Source organism: Chenopodium quinoa, unplaced genomic scaffold (genome assembly GCF_001683475.1).
Source record: "Chenopodium quinoa cultivar QQ74 unplaced genomic scaffold, ASM168347v1, whole genome shotgun sequence".
Lineage (NCBI taxonomy): Eukaryota > Viridiplantae > Streptophyta > Magnoliopsida > Caryophyllales > Amaranthaceae > Chenopodium > Chenopodium quinoa.
This window is the reverse complement of record NW_018743850.1, coordinates 3,138,524-3,153,450: the sequence shown is the minus strand read 5'-3', so window position 1 is coordinate 3,153,450 and position 14,927 is coordinate 3,138,524. Positions and strand designations below refer to the sequence as shown.

Here is a 14,927-nt window from a genome sequence, read left to right as displayed (position 1 = left end):
AATACATTGTATAGTAAAACAAAATAAATTTGTCAATTCCACTTATATCTAGTTCGAAAAAAAATATTTTCGCAAAATAACATAGGTTTAATTTAGAAAAACTTATCTATAATTGTTGTTTTTAAATATGCAATTCTTTCATCTAGTTCTTCATTATCATTTAATTAGTTTACCATATTTGCATGTTTTACCTGCAAATTTCATATTATAAATGTACAATTGCAAAATAATTTATAAAACTACTTATTTCTCTTGATGCACATTACAGTAATTTATGTTGGTTTTAGAGATGATCTTGAAATCGAATTTGGCCTTTAATGGACACCATTGAAGAATTTTGCAGGACTAATTCAAATGGAGATAGAGAAAGTGAAAGTAATGGAGTAGAAATGAAATGATTTGATTTTTTTCATCCACCTTTCTTTTATTTATGGAGTTAGTTTCATGTTATTTGATTTTGCTAAGTTGTTATTTTGTCAAATTTAGTCTTGCATGTTTTAATTTCGTTAGTTGGGTTTTTAATCCCATTTATTAGATTGGGCCTGGGCCCTGGAGTACAATACTAAGTACTCCAAGAGTACCTAATACTAATTGCCTGTACAATGAGTAAATTTTTTTAATTTTAATTTAAATGACACGTGTTATTACGTTATTGGTCTAAAAAAATGTCCAGCCACCCCAACTCCACGCCACCCCACCCGAACTTCCGACAACCGTCCCTTCCCACCCCCTCCATCCTCCGGTATCCCCCTTCCCCACCCCCACCACCACCGGGATCTTCCACTCTTCACGACCCACCCAACGACAATGCCCCCCTCTATATGAATTTCTCCATTTCAAGGATCAAAACAATCATTTCTTCATCATGAAACCACCCATAAAACCTCGGAAAATTTGGGTGGCGTAAACTCATTTGAATCTCCATATTTCTCCTTAATTGATGATGCGGTCTATACTTCTCAATTTGATCTTTAAATATCACTTTCAACGCCACTATATACTTTGCTCCATCAAAATTGAAAATTGAAAACATATTCAATACAATTGAATAAGTAAACAATTACTACTGCAAAAATTGGGGAAAACCCTTTATTTCGTGAGCAAGGTAGATTTCCAATTTCTAAATCAGCTATTGACCAATTTTGCTTGATGCTAAGGTTTTGCGGTTGCTGCTGCTTCGTAGAATTTTGAATTGGTTGAGGTTTATTGGGTCATTGAAGGGGTTTTTGCGGAGGTTTAAGGATTTTGGGCGCCATTGATAATGCTTCAGTAAGGAAAGAGATTGAAGGAGCAGTGAGAAGTTGGAGAAAGGGGAACAAAAGAGGGAAAGTGTTGTGGGGGGGGGGGCGTTGTCGTTCAGTGGGTCGTGAAAAGGGGAATATTCCGGTGGTGGTGGGGTTGGGGAAGGGGGATGCAGGAGGGTGGGAAGGGACTGCTGTCGAAAGTTGGGATGGAGTGGCATGGGGTTGGGGTGGCTGAGATATATTTTTTAATTTTTTCCTTTTTTTTTAATTTTTTATTTTTTATTTTCAGGGAAATCGCCTATAAAGGTGAGATTATTAACAGCGAATTGGCCAAATGTGGGATTATTAGAATCAATTTTTCCTAATTTAAATGAGTTTCCTTTTTTATATTTTTAAACATGTTGGTGTGGACTGTAGAGGGTGCGATGAAGCTGATGTGCCGAGCTTGAGCTTGGGGGTTGCTTGGATTGGTTTGAACATCGCCGTGCGTTATCTACACAGGCATTTCTCAACCTATAATAGTTTTAATCATTAATGACTACAACGATGTCATTGATACTAAATTGTGCTTAAATGGTATATTAATAAGTTTGCATTTGTACAAAGAAACACAAAAATTAGAGTTTTAGTTTTATTGGTATCAATTTAGTTCTTTGTTGGTATTAAGATGGTACTATTTAAACACAACATAATACTAACGAGCATAACTAAGAGTACTTGGATTATTGACTAAAGTTATTAAAGATTGAGAATCTCTCTTATTAATAGGCTGTGAACTTCTCTTATTACGTACATATATGGTACATCGTGTTTGATTGAGTTCGAGTATTTTTTAGTTTAAAAGTTTATTGGCTAATCCACAACGACATTTTTCTTGCTAATGTATATGGCTACTTTAAGAGTTTATTCGAGGTATGTACGCGTACTCAGAATTTATTTAGCGTATAGAATCATGCTAGGAATTATTTTAATTGATTCCAAGTTAGTATTATGCTAGGAATTGGTTGAAATTGGTGAATTGAATTGGATTGTTGAATTGAAATGAATTTGATGAATTATTTATGAAGCATGATTGGTTGGAATGATTTATTTATTGAAATTGGTGATTATGGAATATCGTTATTGAACATACTTTTATTATTGGCATGATTAAGAGCATGATTAATTAAACTAAATGTTTAATTGAGTTTGGAATATTGAAAGAGAATTTTATTATGGTTCATATAATTTTTATTGATGCTTTGAAGCATGGGAATTGAGCTATTAAGTGTCTTAGTACACAGGGATAAATTATATTGCGGTGCCTACGTGCACTTAAGGTGTTTATACACTGAGAGATAGGATTTGCGGTGCTTTATGCGCTTAAGGTGTTATTACACCAAGGTAGTTTAAAAAGGGTTTAAGATTAAATTAAATGTGGTCACTAATTATTCAAGAATTAAATTGGAATGTTTGATTACTTGAATGATTCATGTTGGTTGATTGTGTTGTTTATTGAGAGTCATCACCAAGTCTAAAATATGTAATTAACGTAAAGTGAAAGAGATTACACACCAAAACTCTTGGAACATATATACCTTGAGTATGAAAATATGGGGGGAGTTATGCGACTTTATATTTGACCATAACTTTTACTGGGAGTACAGGACGCTGTATTTTGTATTTTTTTTTATTATTATTATTATGCGCAGGACGTCCGTCACTTTCATATGACATTTATGCCTACCCGATTAGTTCCCGGCGTAGTTTACTCCAATTCTTTGGGGCAGGGATTTGATTAGAAACTTGTTCGATGCGTAATTAAAGTAAATAAAGTAATGAGTCTATGTTGTGTCTATTGTTGTATGTTGAACTCTGAGGAAAGGTAAGTTTTGTTGTTATCGCTAGGATGCTATCATGTTAGTGTGTTTCCTTTTACGCCTATGTACTCAGCATTGCTGATTGTTGTGTTTTGTGTTCATGTTGGCTTTGTCTTTATCTTGGCCCTACGACGGCCCATTTCTTATGGTGAGTAGTGGGGATAAAGTAAAGAGAAGCTTTTCAGGTAATGAAGCATATTCGTGATGGACATGAGTGAAGAGCGAATCTTGTTCTAGTTTTGTTTCGAATATGTGATTGTTATTGTTTGCTGGTTTATTATTATTGATTGATGATACTAACACGTTGTTTTTAAATATCACTGGTTTTGAAAAGGTCCTACAATGGTTCCAAATTGTAGGTTAATTTCGTTTGATTTTGGTTTGATTTTGCTTTCATTTGTTTTGACTTTTAAAGTTGGTTTGTTTTGAATGGTTTTGAAATGAGTCTTCCGTTGTTTGTCTTTGATATTTGCCTTAACCGTTATCACGGTGGCAGTAATGTCTTAGAATTTCCTATTTCGTATTTTAAAAAGGGCAAAACAAGTATTCTAAAGGGAAGGAATTTCTAGGGTGTTACAATTATTATTATTATTATTATTATTATTATTATTATTATTATTATTATTATTATTATTATTATTATCTCAAAAATAGACAAAGTCATACAACCTACAAAAAATTAGTGGGAAGTCGAGAAACAATCTAGGCCCCCACTCCTCTAGCTATAGCAAATCCTATCCTAGTGAAGATATGAGTAGCAGCACGTGCCCCAATGTCTTGCGTCGTCGAGAACTTTTGAACCCGCTTCAGCAATGCAACAACCTCCTTCTCTAATTCCCAAAGTGAAGAAAAGGAAAAGGGAATGAAACCATATCCAATCGCCTGACAACTAGCTTCATACTTAGCCCGCTTCCGATGAGCCGCATCAACCACAACGCGTCTAGGAACAAAGTCAAATAGCCCAGAATGTGTCAAAGAAGAAGACCCTGTCAAATCAACACAGACATCGCGACCATGATCCTAAGAATAAAGTAACACATCTGCAAATCTGAGGGTCTCGTCGTTCCCTCCAGATAACCCAATGTCAACCTCTTTCCTTGCTGAAATCTCATAACAATATCACACATCAACAAGAGTATCCCGAATAAAATTATGCTGATGTTTAATACCCACAATACCAGCACACGACACTGCGTGATCACCAAAAATATTCGCAATAAAAAACCCTTGAACAAGTAAAGCACGACGTTGAGACAGAGAACAATAAAACACCCAACCGGTAGCACAACATACGTTGGTAAGTCTTTGCGTTCATCGTCTGACCCAACCCCGAAATAGGGATCGCCCAAAGCCAAGCAGAGGTGTGATCTCCCTGCTGCGATTTCCACAAAGCTGATTGTCGAGGAGATAAAGAAAAGGTGAATTCTGCAGAAGCGGTAACCTTTGTAAAATATATATTTGCCAATTTTTTCATGAGTTTAAGGGTAGCGACCTCACTAGGATTACTCAAAATTTCAGATTCCACTGTTCTATTAAAAAGAGTCAATGCATCTTCAAAGGCTCGACCATGACCAACAATGCCAGCATGTCGTAAAAGCTTAGTCTGCAACCCAGGAGACTATAATCGTGAAGCAAGAAAAGCATAATGACGAACATCACCTGCGGAATAAACACCAAGGCTTCCAAACGTAAATGGTAAGGTGGCAAGTCGCCACTGCCAATCGCCAAACCCAAGCCCCAAAGCAGTAAAAATACGCTCCAAGAAAGATCGAAGGGCCCCATCGAATGTGCGCTGAGCCGCCTCAAATGTACTATGAGGACTAGTACGCAAGGCAAAGTAGAGTTTAGAAACTCCGGTACATGCGCTAAGCAACAACTCACACTGAGGATCGTCAAGCTTAGCAACGTTATCCATAAGCGCAATGGTCTTGGTCACCCTCTGCATCACAAGCTCACCACAAAACCGGAATCGGAACTAGCGGGACCCATAAGCAACTTAACACCATGTAAAGGTCGAGCAATATTAGGGGGAAAGACACCCAAAAACTTGCTTCGAGGGTCTTCTGTAGGCTAGAAAACTTTAGTTTTTTCCACGTTGAGATGTAACCCAAAACGAGGCCCTTCCTCCGTAATCAACTGCGAAACCTTCCCCACCACCCAAGTGTCCCCAATAATAGTTTCGTCATCCAAATACCACGCCTGAAGACATACCTCAAAAGCATCTCTGATTTTACATACCAGGGGTTGTAAAACCAAAGCAAAAAGCAGAGGACCAAGGGGATCACCCTGCTGCACCCCCTGAGACGACATAAGGTGTAGTCCCTATAATACAATCTGGTTGGATTAGAGTAGCAAAATTCAAGCCATCGTGAAATGCCCGGACAACGACGACGAACTTCACGTAACATGACCGCACGATCAACTAGATTGAAGACATTTTGAAAATCCACCAACAACATTGAGAGACCAACATCAGAACCACGATCCTCAATCAACCGATTCACAGCATGAAGAATTGCCTCACCTCCCGAAGAAACCCTAACACCAAATTGGAGACCATCAAAGTAACTTCCTAAAGACTGGCCAACCATAACAGCACCGACCTTCGAAACCAGACGTCGCCAAACGGTACCCACAGCTATAGGACGAATACCACCACCGGGCTTGACAAGTGGTGTGAGAGGAGCACTAGCAATATACTCTCCTAATTCCATAGGACATCTTCCAGCTAGAAAGAGATCGATTAACCACCCCAGTAATAGAGTCAAACAACTCATCTGAGACCGCCACAATAGCACCACTCAAGCAATCCATAAGGTGTTGAGCACATAAATAGTCCCTACCACATGATGTGCCACAAGGAAAACTCTTAATCCGATCCAGAACAACAACAGAAGTCGCAACGAGATGAAGGTGATCAACAGGTATATTGGGAAAGGATGGAGCTGGAGAAAAAGGGTTCTTTGACTGTAAATCTGCAAAAGTGGCCTCATTATAAGGAGAAACGCCTGAAGAAGAAAGAACCCGGACTGCAACGGTGTAATGGCCATTAGAAATCTTCCTACGATACTGCTTGATATTACGCTCTTCCAAATCAAGGTCCTCATTATCAACCACCGATAAAGTAGGAGAATCCTCTACCAAAGTTTCCCTCACAAGCTGCAAACTACCAACTGGTGGCTGGTGCACTCCAAGAACAAATAGCACGGGAAATACTCTCTTCTTGATGCCGACGTTTTACCAAAGACCTAGACTCACGACTACTCCGCGGGCGAAAGGTTTTAAGGGTGCAAAGAGGTAACACGAACAAAGAGACCCAATTAGAAATGTCATCAGGCTTAGAGATCACCTTATCAAGAGCACCTTTCAGAATCTGAGAAAACCTCCAACGACACTTGGGAGGGATAGACTTCACAGGGCGAAACCCCTTAAAGAACAAACAATCAAGGAGAGCAACATCAAAACCACCGTAATGATCTCGCACCAAACCCACCATATGTCCAATTTGAGCAGGAGAGGAGGGAGCTTGCGGCTTGGTGAAATTATGAAGCACAAACGAACAATACCATCTCCTTCATCAAGGGGTGACACATCCTCACCCCTACCATGACGACACTTAGAACGAAGCATATGTATTTTGTATCAAACCCCACATAACCAAATCCCCATACGCGTAAAAATAACTTCTGCCTCAGTATAAATAGCCAAATTAGAAGTAAGAAAATATCGGGTGATATCTCGCGCACCAATACAACAATGACGATCACTAAGATGCTTGATTAGAAAATTTCTAGTGAGGCCATTTCCACCCCCATCTTGACAACCACTAAGACCCACAAAGGGACAATGAAACTTCACGAAGCTGACATAGCTACACACAACAAACTACACCAAAAAATAGCTGCATGAAACATTAACTAAACCAAAACGGAACAAAAACAACCCAAACCAGCAACCTGCAAACTTACCAAAGGCTAACACACAAGAAAACCCCTGCTGGACCCTAAAAACAACCTCTATAACTGCACCAAAACAGCTCCCGAGACTACACCAAAACAACAACCAAAAATGAACATAAAAGCACCCGAAATTGCAACAAAATTGCACAAAAAATCTTTGAAAAATGGCTGAAAAATTGGCCTGAAAACTGTTCCCCAATTGCGGCTGAAACTGACACAAAACCTTGCCTTAAAAACCAGACGGATGCCTGAAAACTGATGCGACCAGAAACCTCAACTGCTCCCTGAAAAACCGGTGCCGAATCCCATAGAAACTGATCAAAAACCACCACAACCACGAACTAAATCCCCTGCAAACGATACCTGAAACCACCACGACCACAGCTGAAATCCGCGCCTAGAAATATTGATCACCGGATCCCAAAATAGAAATCGTCGCTGCACCTTCAATTTGAAAAGGGAACGTTGAAAAAGGAACGTTGAATTAGAAACTTGAACGCTGACCCTGAAACTTGAACGTTGAACCTGAACCGCCGTTAAACAATGATCGCCGCCGGGGAATAGCCACCTGAGACACCGGAGAGCAGGCCGACGCCAGGAAAATATAGCCTGACCCACAACCCTTACCCAATCGCCCTTATTGTTATTATGTCTCAAAAATAGACAAAGTCATACAACCTACAAAAAAATTAGTGGGAAGCCGAGATACAATCTGGGCCCCAACTCCTCTAGCTATAGCAAAACCTATCCTAGTGAAGATATGAGCAGCAGCACGTGCCCCAATGTCCTGAGTCTTGGAGAACTTCTGAATCCGCTTCAGCAATGCAACAACCTCCTTTTCTAATTCCCCAAGTGAAGAGAAAGAGAAAGGAAGGAAGCCATATCCAATTGCTCGACAATTGGATTCGTACTTGACTCGCTTCCGATGGGCCGCATCAAGCACAACTCGTCCAAGAACAAAGTCAGATAGCCCAGACTGTGTCAAGGGAGAAGACCATGTCAAGTCAACACAAACATCGCGACCACGATCCTATGAATAAAGTAACACATCTGCAGGTCTGAGGGCCCCGTCGTTCCCTCCAGACAACCCAATGTCCACCTCTTTTCTAGCTGAAATCCCTGACCGATAGCAAACATCAACAAGGGTATCCCGAACAACATTATGCCGATGTTTAATGCCCACAATACCAGCACAAGATACCGCATGATCACCGAAAATATCCCTAGTAAAAAACCTTGAACAAGCATGGCGTCATGATAGAGAACAATGGAACACCCAACCGGTAGCACAACACACATCGGTAAGTCTTAGCATTCATCGTCTGATCCAACCCCAAAACAGGGACCGCCCGAAGCCAAGCAAAGGTGTGGTCTCCCTGCTGTGATTTCCGCAATGCTGATTGTCAAGGAGTTAAAGAATAGGCGGATTTTGTAGAAGCGGTAACCTTTGTGAAATATATATCTGCCAATTTCTTCATGAGTTTAGGGGCAGCGACCTCACGATGATTACTCAAGATGTTAGACTCCATCGTTCCATTAAACAAACGCAGCGCATCCTCAAAGGCTCGTCCAAGACCAACAATGCCAGCATGCCGTAGAAGCCGTGTCTGCAACCTAGCAGACTGTAACCAAGAAGCAAGAAAAGCATAATGACGAACATCACCTGCGGCATAAACACCAAGCCCTCCAAAAGCAAATGGTAAGGTGGCAAGCCGCCACTGCCAATCGCCAAACCCAGGCCCCGAAGCAGTAACAATACGCTCCAAGGAAGATGGAAGAGCCCCGTCGAATGCATACCATTGGGGATATTAATGTGAATAGGTCTTTGCCAACATTTGACCACAAAATTAGCTTTTGGGTATAGGGATGACAAATTCTTTGATTTTTTTGAGGTTTTTTCTTCTTTTTAAATATAAAATATTAATTATTATCATTAAAAATTAGTTATTATCAATTAATATTATATATTAATTATTATTATTATTATGAAATTTTAATTATTATTATTATTAAAAATTAATTATTATTATTATTATCTTTAAATATTAGTTATTAGTTATAATTATTAAATATTAATTATTATTATTATTAATTATTATTTTTAAGCAGAGCAGATTTCAACATAGTAGAGCAGAGCAGAGCTAAGCAGAGCAGAACATCTCAAAAGAACAGGGCCTAAAACTCTCAAGAATATTATTAAAATGTTAAAAACTGAATACTAATGACGACTAAAACATTTAAATAGTCTAAACAAAGCCCTAATACGAAAATTAAGCAGAATTCAAATTTAAAAAATATTTAAATGCTATTTTTGGGCCTTAAACGAACTCAGATGGCTTAAAAAGCCTGTTGCGCACGAGCTCACGACATAGTTGTGACATGGACTTGTTGGCCCGTTTCCATTTCCAAAAATATATTTTATTTAGCAATATGACTCCGGGAGCCCGACTAGTAGAAATCATGACCACTAAAAAACTGAAATCAAGTCTTTCAACGTTGAACTTTTTCATCAAACCGAGCAGCTAATCTCTCTACGTCATCTTCTTATCAACAAATTGGATAATTGAACTATTCAACACATTTATTATTAGGCAAATTGAGCAGTATAACTAATGTGAGTCATTTAGTTAGTGATAGTATGAACTTTGTACCTCGATCATACACTTGTATCTAATGCATTAGGAGTTCTTCTCATGATGACCGTCTCCTATTTTCCTTACCTTTAAAAAAAAAAATTAAATTGGAATTTAGTTTGACTAGCTAAGTGATTATCGGTTACAGTGATAACTAAAGACGGTAAACATTGTTGTGTAGATCAAATTTAATTTATTCAAATTGATTCCATATTGGCCCATGGGTCATTCCATTATTGGTTTGAAGTTCTTATTAAATACGAATTGAAGTAGCTAATTAATGGTAATGAAATATGATGAATAGATCTAGTTATAAGTCACATTATTCTTTTCTTGTTTTCTGTTGAATGGGTTCAAATCAAATTCCAATCAAATCATGTAAACTTGGGTTGCGGAGTTACGTTACGGGCAGGCATTTTACCAGAGGTTTCTATTGTATCAATCTCACCTTGTGCGATTCCTGTTGAAGCATATACTCGGGGGGGTGGGTGCAGGGCGGACGATTTCAAAGCGGACCCCCCTTTCATTAGATAGAGAACATTGCTTTCTTTTTAGTAAGCAAAATTGAAAATGTATTATTGACACAAATCACAACAATATATATTACAACGGTTACATATAGTAACAAATACATGTTAGAAATAATAGCCGATCAAGTAGTCTTTGACTCTTCGTTATCATTTGGAATGCCTCGTCGAAACATTCAAAATCTTGTGCATCAAATTAAATAAAGCTCCAACTTTCTTCTCATCCATGAATAAATGAAATGAAACACTCTAATTGAACTTACTACACACTTTTCTAATCTGCCCTTGATTGCCAGTGAGCACATCAAGTGCTTGCAACTTCACCATGGCACTAGCCAATTTAGTAGCGAATGTGTTAGGATTTTGGGCGAGTTGTTGAGCAAAAACCTTTGTTTCACTATCACGAGCTAGTGCTTGATCAATTGGCAAAATTCTTCTTTGCTTGACAATTTGATCAAAGAAAGAGTTGTCAACTATGTTTGAGCTCGATGGATTTTGATCAAGAAAGGTAACGTTGTTTGATCCCATGCCTTGAGGGCATACCGGCTTCAATTGTGTTCTTAAGGTTGAGTCCATATTTGGATCAAATTGGTCAGCACCTTGGTACAAACGGTCTTCAAAGAATTCACAATGTGATATTCCTACTGTATGACAACCTGTTTCACCAATACAAAATTAAAAAAAGGCTTGTCAAAAGGTGCATGTTGTATTAAATAAAAGATTTTGAAAACGAAAACGTTTCAGATTGGGAAATCCAAGTCCCACCATTGACGGGTTTTATCAGCACGTAAAAACCAAAAAACCTTGGGTATTAGAAGTCTAGCTGTTTCCTAATTTCAATGTTGACACGATAAGGTGTTCGGTGTTACTACTACAAATCAAAGTACATAAATAGAGCTCAAGACCAAAAGCCTCTATGGTGTTTGGTTGGAGTAGTTATTATAATATTTTCAAACTAAAATTGGAGGAAAACTCTATGCATTGGGAGATATAATAGTGTTACAATGTATACCTAAGAGAACAACCATTTCTTCAGGATTGAAGTTTTTGGCACCAAAGGCTTAAATGCTATCGGAAACAGATGCAGAAGGACTTGGAAGATCAACATCATCAACATTTGATACGAGTCCATCTCTAAGTGAGAGACGTATATACCTAGGTTTAGGTGGTTTGAGCTTGGCTAGTAGTATTTTGAAGAAAAGTTGGTGATTTGTTTGAACCCTCTCCATAGTTATCTTTATATATGCATGAGACAAAGAGAGATAAAGTTTAAAAATTACTAGTTGACAATATTCCATTCAGAGCACCACATCTCCTTCACTTAGTTGTTAGAATCAAGCTAACACATGCACGATTTTTCTCAAAATCTGAACTGCAAATTGCCATATATTCCAATTTAGGTGTTCAGCATTTTATAATTTCCAAAATATAATTATACTGACAAAATCATAGTCTAACAGAAGAATGTCTAAAAACCCCAATCATACATATGGCCGTAAATAACGCATCGATATTGTTGATTATATTATAAATTTAATTAACAGGTGTATACAATGCCATAATATTGTTTAAAATAACCATTTGATGGTATATTAATATTGTACAATTTCGGTGTTTATATTTAATTATAAATCAATAAACCAAATGAACAGATCTTGTAACTTTGTATGAATTCAAGGAAAATTTGTAGACTTTCAGATAACATTTTGTTTTTTGCGTAACCAGTAACTGCATTACAATATGATACATACGGCCATACGTAAGATATCTGGTTTAATTTGTCCTCTTCATTTGCATATAGTATTTTATTTGTAATATCTAGTTAATGTGTAACAAAAATTAAATTTAACTAAGTACTAAATGATAGGACTATAATTATCAAAAAACATAATAAAAAAATTGATGGGGCTATATTACATCAGTAGTTTAAGCTTCAATTCTTCATCAAATTCCGTAATAACCGATTCAAAGCCTGAATTGACTCGTGTCTGTTTATTGGACTAGATGTCAATCTTATTACGAGTATTTTGTTCTATTTTATTTTCTTATGGGGCTATTCATAGTAAAGGGGATTCAATTGTCAAGGGTGGAGTCATGCATGGTGGACGCATGTGCACCGTACCAAGATCAATATGCTCTAGATACAAAACTTGTTTTCAATAGTACACAATGGTTTTGTATGATACTCTTCTATATTTCTTCAAAGGAAGATATAGAACATGAAAGTGTATTCAAACAATGTCATTAAAAGCTTGGTTGGCCCAACAACAAACACAATTTGGACAACTATATCCTAAACTCGTAGTACAAAGTTTTCTAACACACTTCGATAATCCTTAACAAAGTTAGCAAACTCTTAAAAAAAAAAAAAAAAAAATGTTACCGTGCCCTTAAACTCTCATCACCTCTCTCTAAAAAAAAATCTTCAAACTACAATGTCGACGCGGCAAGGCAAGGAATTGGCGGCAGCGGAGGCGGAGGAAAGGTGATCACACGGCGGCGGCGGCTGTGCACGACGCCGGAGCCACGGTGGTGGCGTCTTGCGTGGGCGCCGCCTCCGTGGCCTTAGCGTCCTGCCCAGCCGTCGTCGCCGTGGGGATGGCGTCTGGTTGGGACCCCGGCAAGGTTTTTTTTTTTTTATTATTTTTTTTGTTTATTTTTATTCTTTTTTTTCAGTTTTTTTTTAATTTTTTTTTTCAGCATGATTGCCACGTGGGAGCAGTTTCCGATGGTCGCCCGCCTATGGACTGCGGAGCTGCAGAGGCCGCCAACTAGGGTGACCATCATTACATGGAATGGTACAGCCGGTATTCGCACCCGAGGTTGATCAGAGACCTCCACCATGACGACGATGCCGATGATGATGATGTGCCACCGCCCACTGCCGTGGATGCAGTATGTCTCATAAAACATTTATTTCCAATATGTTTTTTTTATTATTATATATTTCGTTATTGAATTTCATGTTTTTTTCTTGTGTGTAGTGGGTGGGAAAGATGATGCAGCTGGGACATAGACTCTTTCAGGAGAGGGACAACATGACGACTACATCAGGCAGAGCTGTTATTGATGATATGGAACGGGCCCTTGCGCAGTGGCAGCGGGCGTCAAAGAGGGATTACTGATCTGTTGGTAGTTTATTTATAGAACATATTGTACATTATCATAGTAGTTTGTAAAATCTGACATTATCGTTTTAGTTTGTAAAATTTGACATTATCATTTTTGTTTTAAAATTTGACATTATCTTTTTAGTTTGTAACGCACAAATACTAATTAGTATGCATGCAAGATATAAATTTAGTCAAAATTAGAATACAAAAAAGAAATAAATGGAATAAAAATAGCAATACAAATACAAGGTTACATAAAAAAAGTATACGCATGAAAAACTAAAAGGCAACTAGGTTGTTCAAATGACGCATCCGATCATGGTACAACACATCCCAACCCTCTACGCTTGATCTGTGAATAGTGTACTAAGTAGGTAAGATCGGTGGCACCGGAAAATCGGATGACAGGTCTAATCGGATGAAATGTCTATATGACGACCCCAGAAATGCAATAGCAAACTCTCTTACCGGTCTGGTGACGGTCTCATGCGAATACCAAGGGAGAACCGTGCAACATGGAAAATAAGCTCGACTGTGCAAACCAAGCCCGAAATGCATGACTGCACACTTGTAGATGTTTGCAACGGCAAAGAAATCAAGTGGCGCGTTGAACCAATGATATTGACCGCAAGATCCTCCTCCCCACTGGATACGCTTAAGAGAACTTTCCAACTCCTCGTCGTACACATGACGATAAACATCTTGGTTTGCGGCAATTTCATTGTACATCAACTGACGCACTAAAGCATAGTTGTCTTCACCCATTTGAAACACGTCAGCCACGACCCGAAATCCGCAGTTACCATCTGCAACCACATCATTCCACCCGTCTAAGTATTCTATGATGATGTTAGGGATCCTGTCCTTATATGGAAACTGATCAATATCCACTCTTCTTGTTGCACATATCAATAAACACAGTTAACAAGTCAGCAATAAACTAAACAAACATTCTAAAAAGTAAAGTAAAGTAAAGTACTATACCGGTTCCGGGCATGTTCACCGACAAAGAAGATTGGCCACGACCAGGCGAACGACCGGATGACGCTGAACGACCACGACCACGAATGTACTCAAACGCACTCCTGTTCCGCCGTGATTGTCGACCTCTAGGTCGCTCGACCCCTTCAGATTCCTCATGATCCAAGCATGACGGGTTGAACATGTCATGAAGTACGTGGGTAGCATCACGAATGATTAAAGGGTGACTAGAGGACACTCGGTCAAACATCGAACGAATCTGCTCTAATTCCTCCTATCCATGGTCGATCGTCAGTGGAACAGCATTCTCTCCAATAACGAGCGTCCGCCAGAATGGATGAAGCTAATCAACATGTAACGATGCCCTATCTTGGGTAATTACGCGGTGAATGGTGCATGTATAAGGTAGTCCATAGTCACTGATATAGCACATCCGCAACGAATAGCCACTTCATCACCCAACTCCTTCATCCTGTTGTGCTCGCTCAGAATCAACCCCAAGCAGTAGTGTGACACACTACCATGGAGAATCTTAAATATGAAATGGCAATACATCATACCATGTCTCCGTCTAGAGTCCTCGAGAGAGTTCTTGATGTTGTTCTTCTGAG

General features: G+C 38.7%; 1 protein-coding gene across 1 annotated transcript; it reads right to left on the bottom strand.

The window, feature by feature from the left end:
• Window positions 1-10,121: 10,121 nt before the first annotated feature.
• On the bottom strand, window positions 10,122-11,409 carry LOC110685618 (peroxidase 57-like). The gene is made up of 2 exons (XM_021862163.1): window positions 11,235-11,409; window positions 10,122-10,878 (listed from the first exon to the last, which is right to left on the bottom strand). Exons 1-2 carry the CDS (start codon window positions 11,248-11,250, stop codon window positions 10,472-10,474), a joined length of 423 nt encoding a protein of 140 aa, XP_021717855.1. The 5' UTR covers window positions 11,251-11,409; the 3' UTR covers window positions 10,122-10,471.
• Window positions 11,410-14,927: the final 3,518 nt, after the last annotated feature.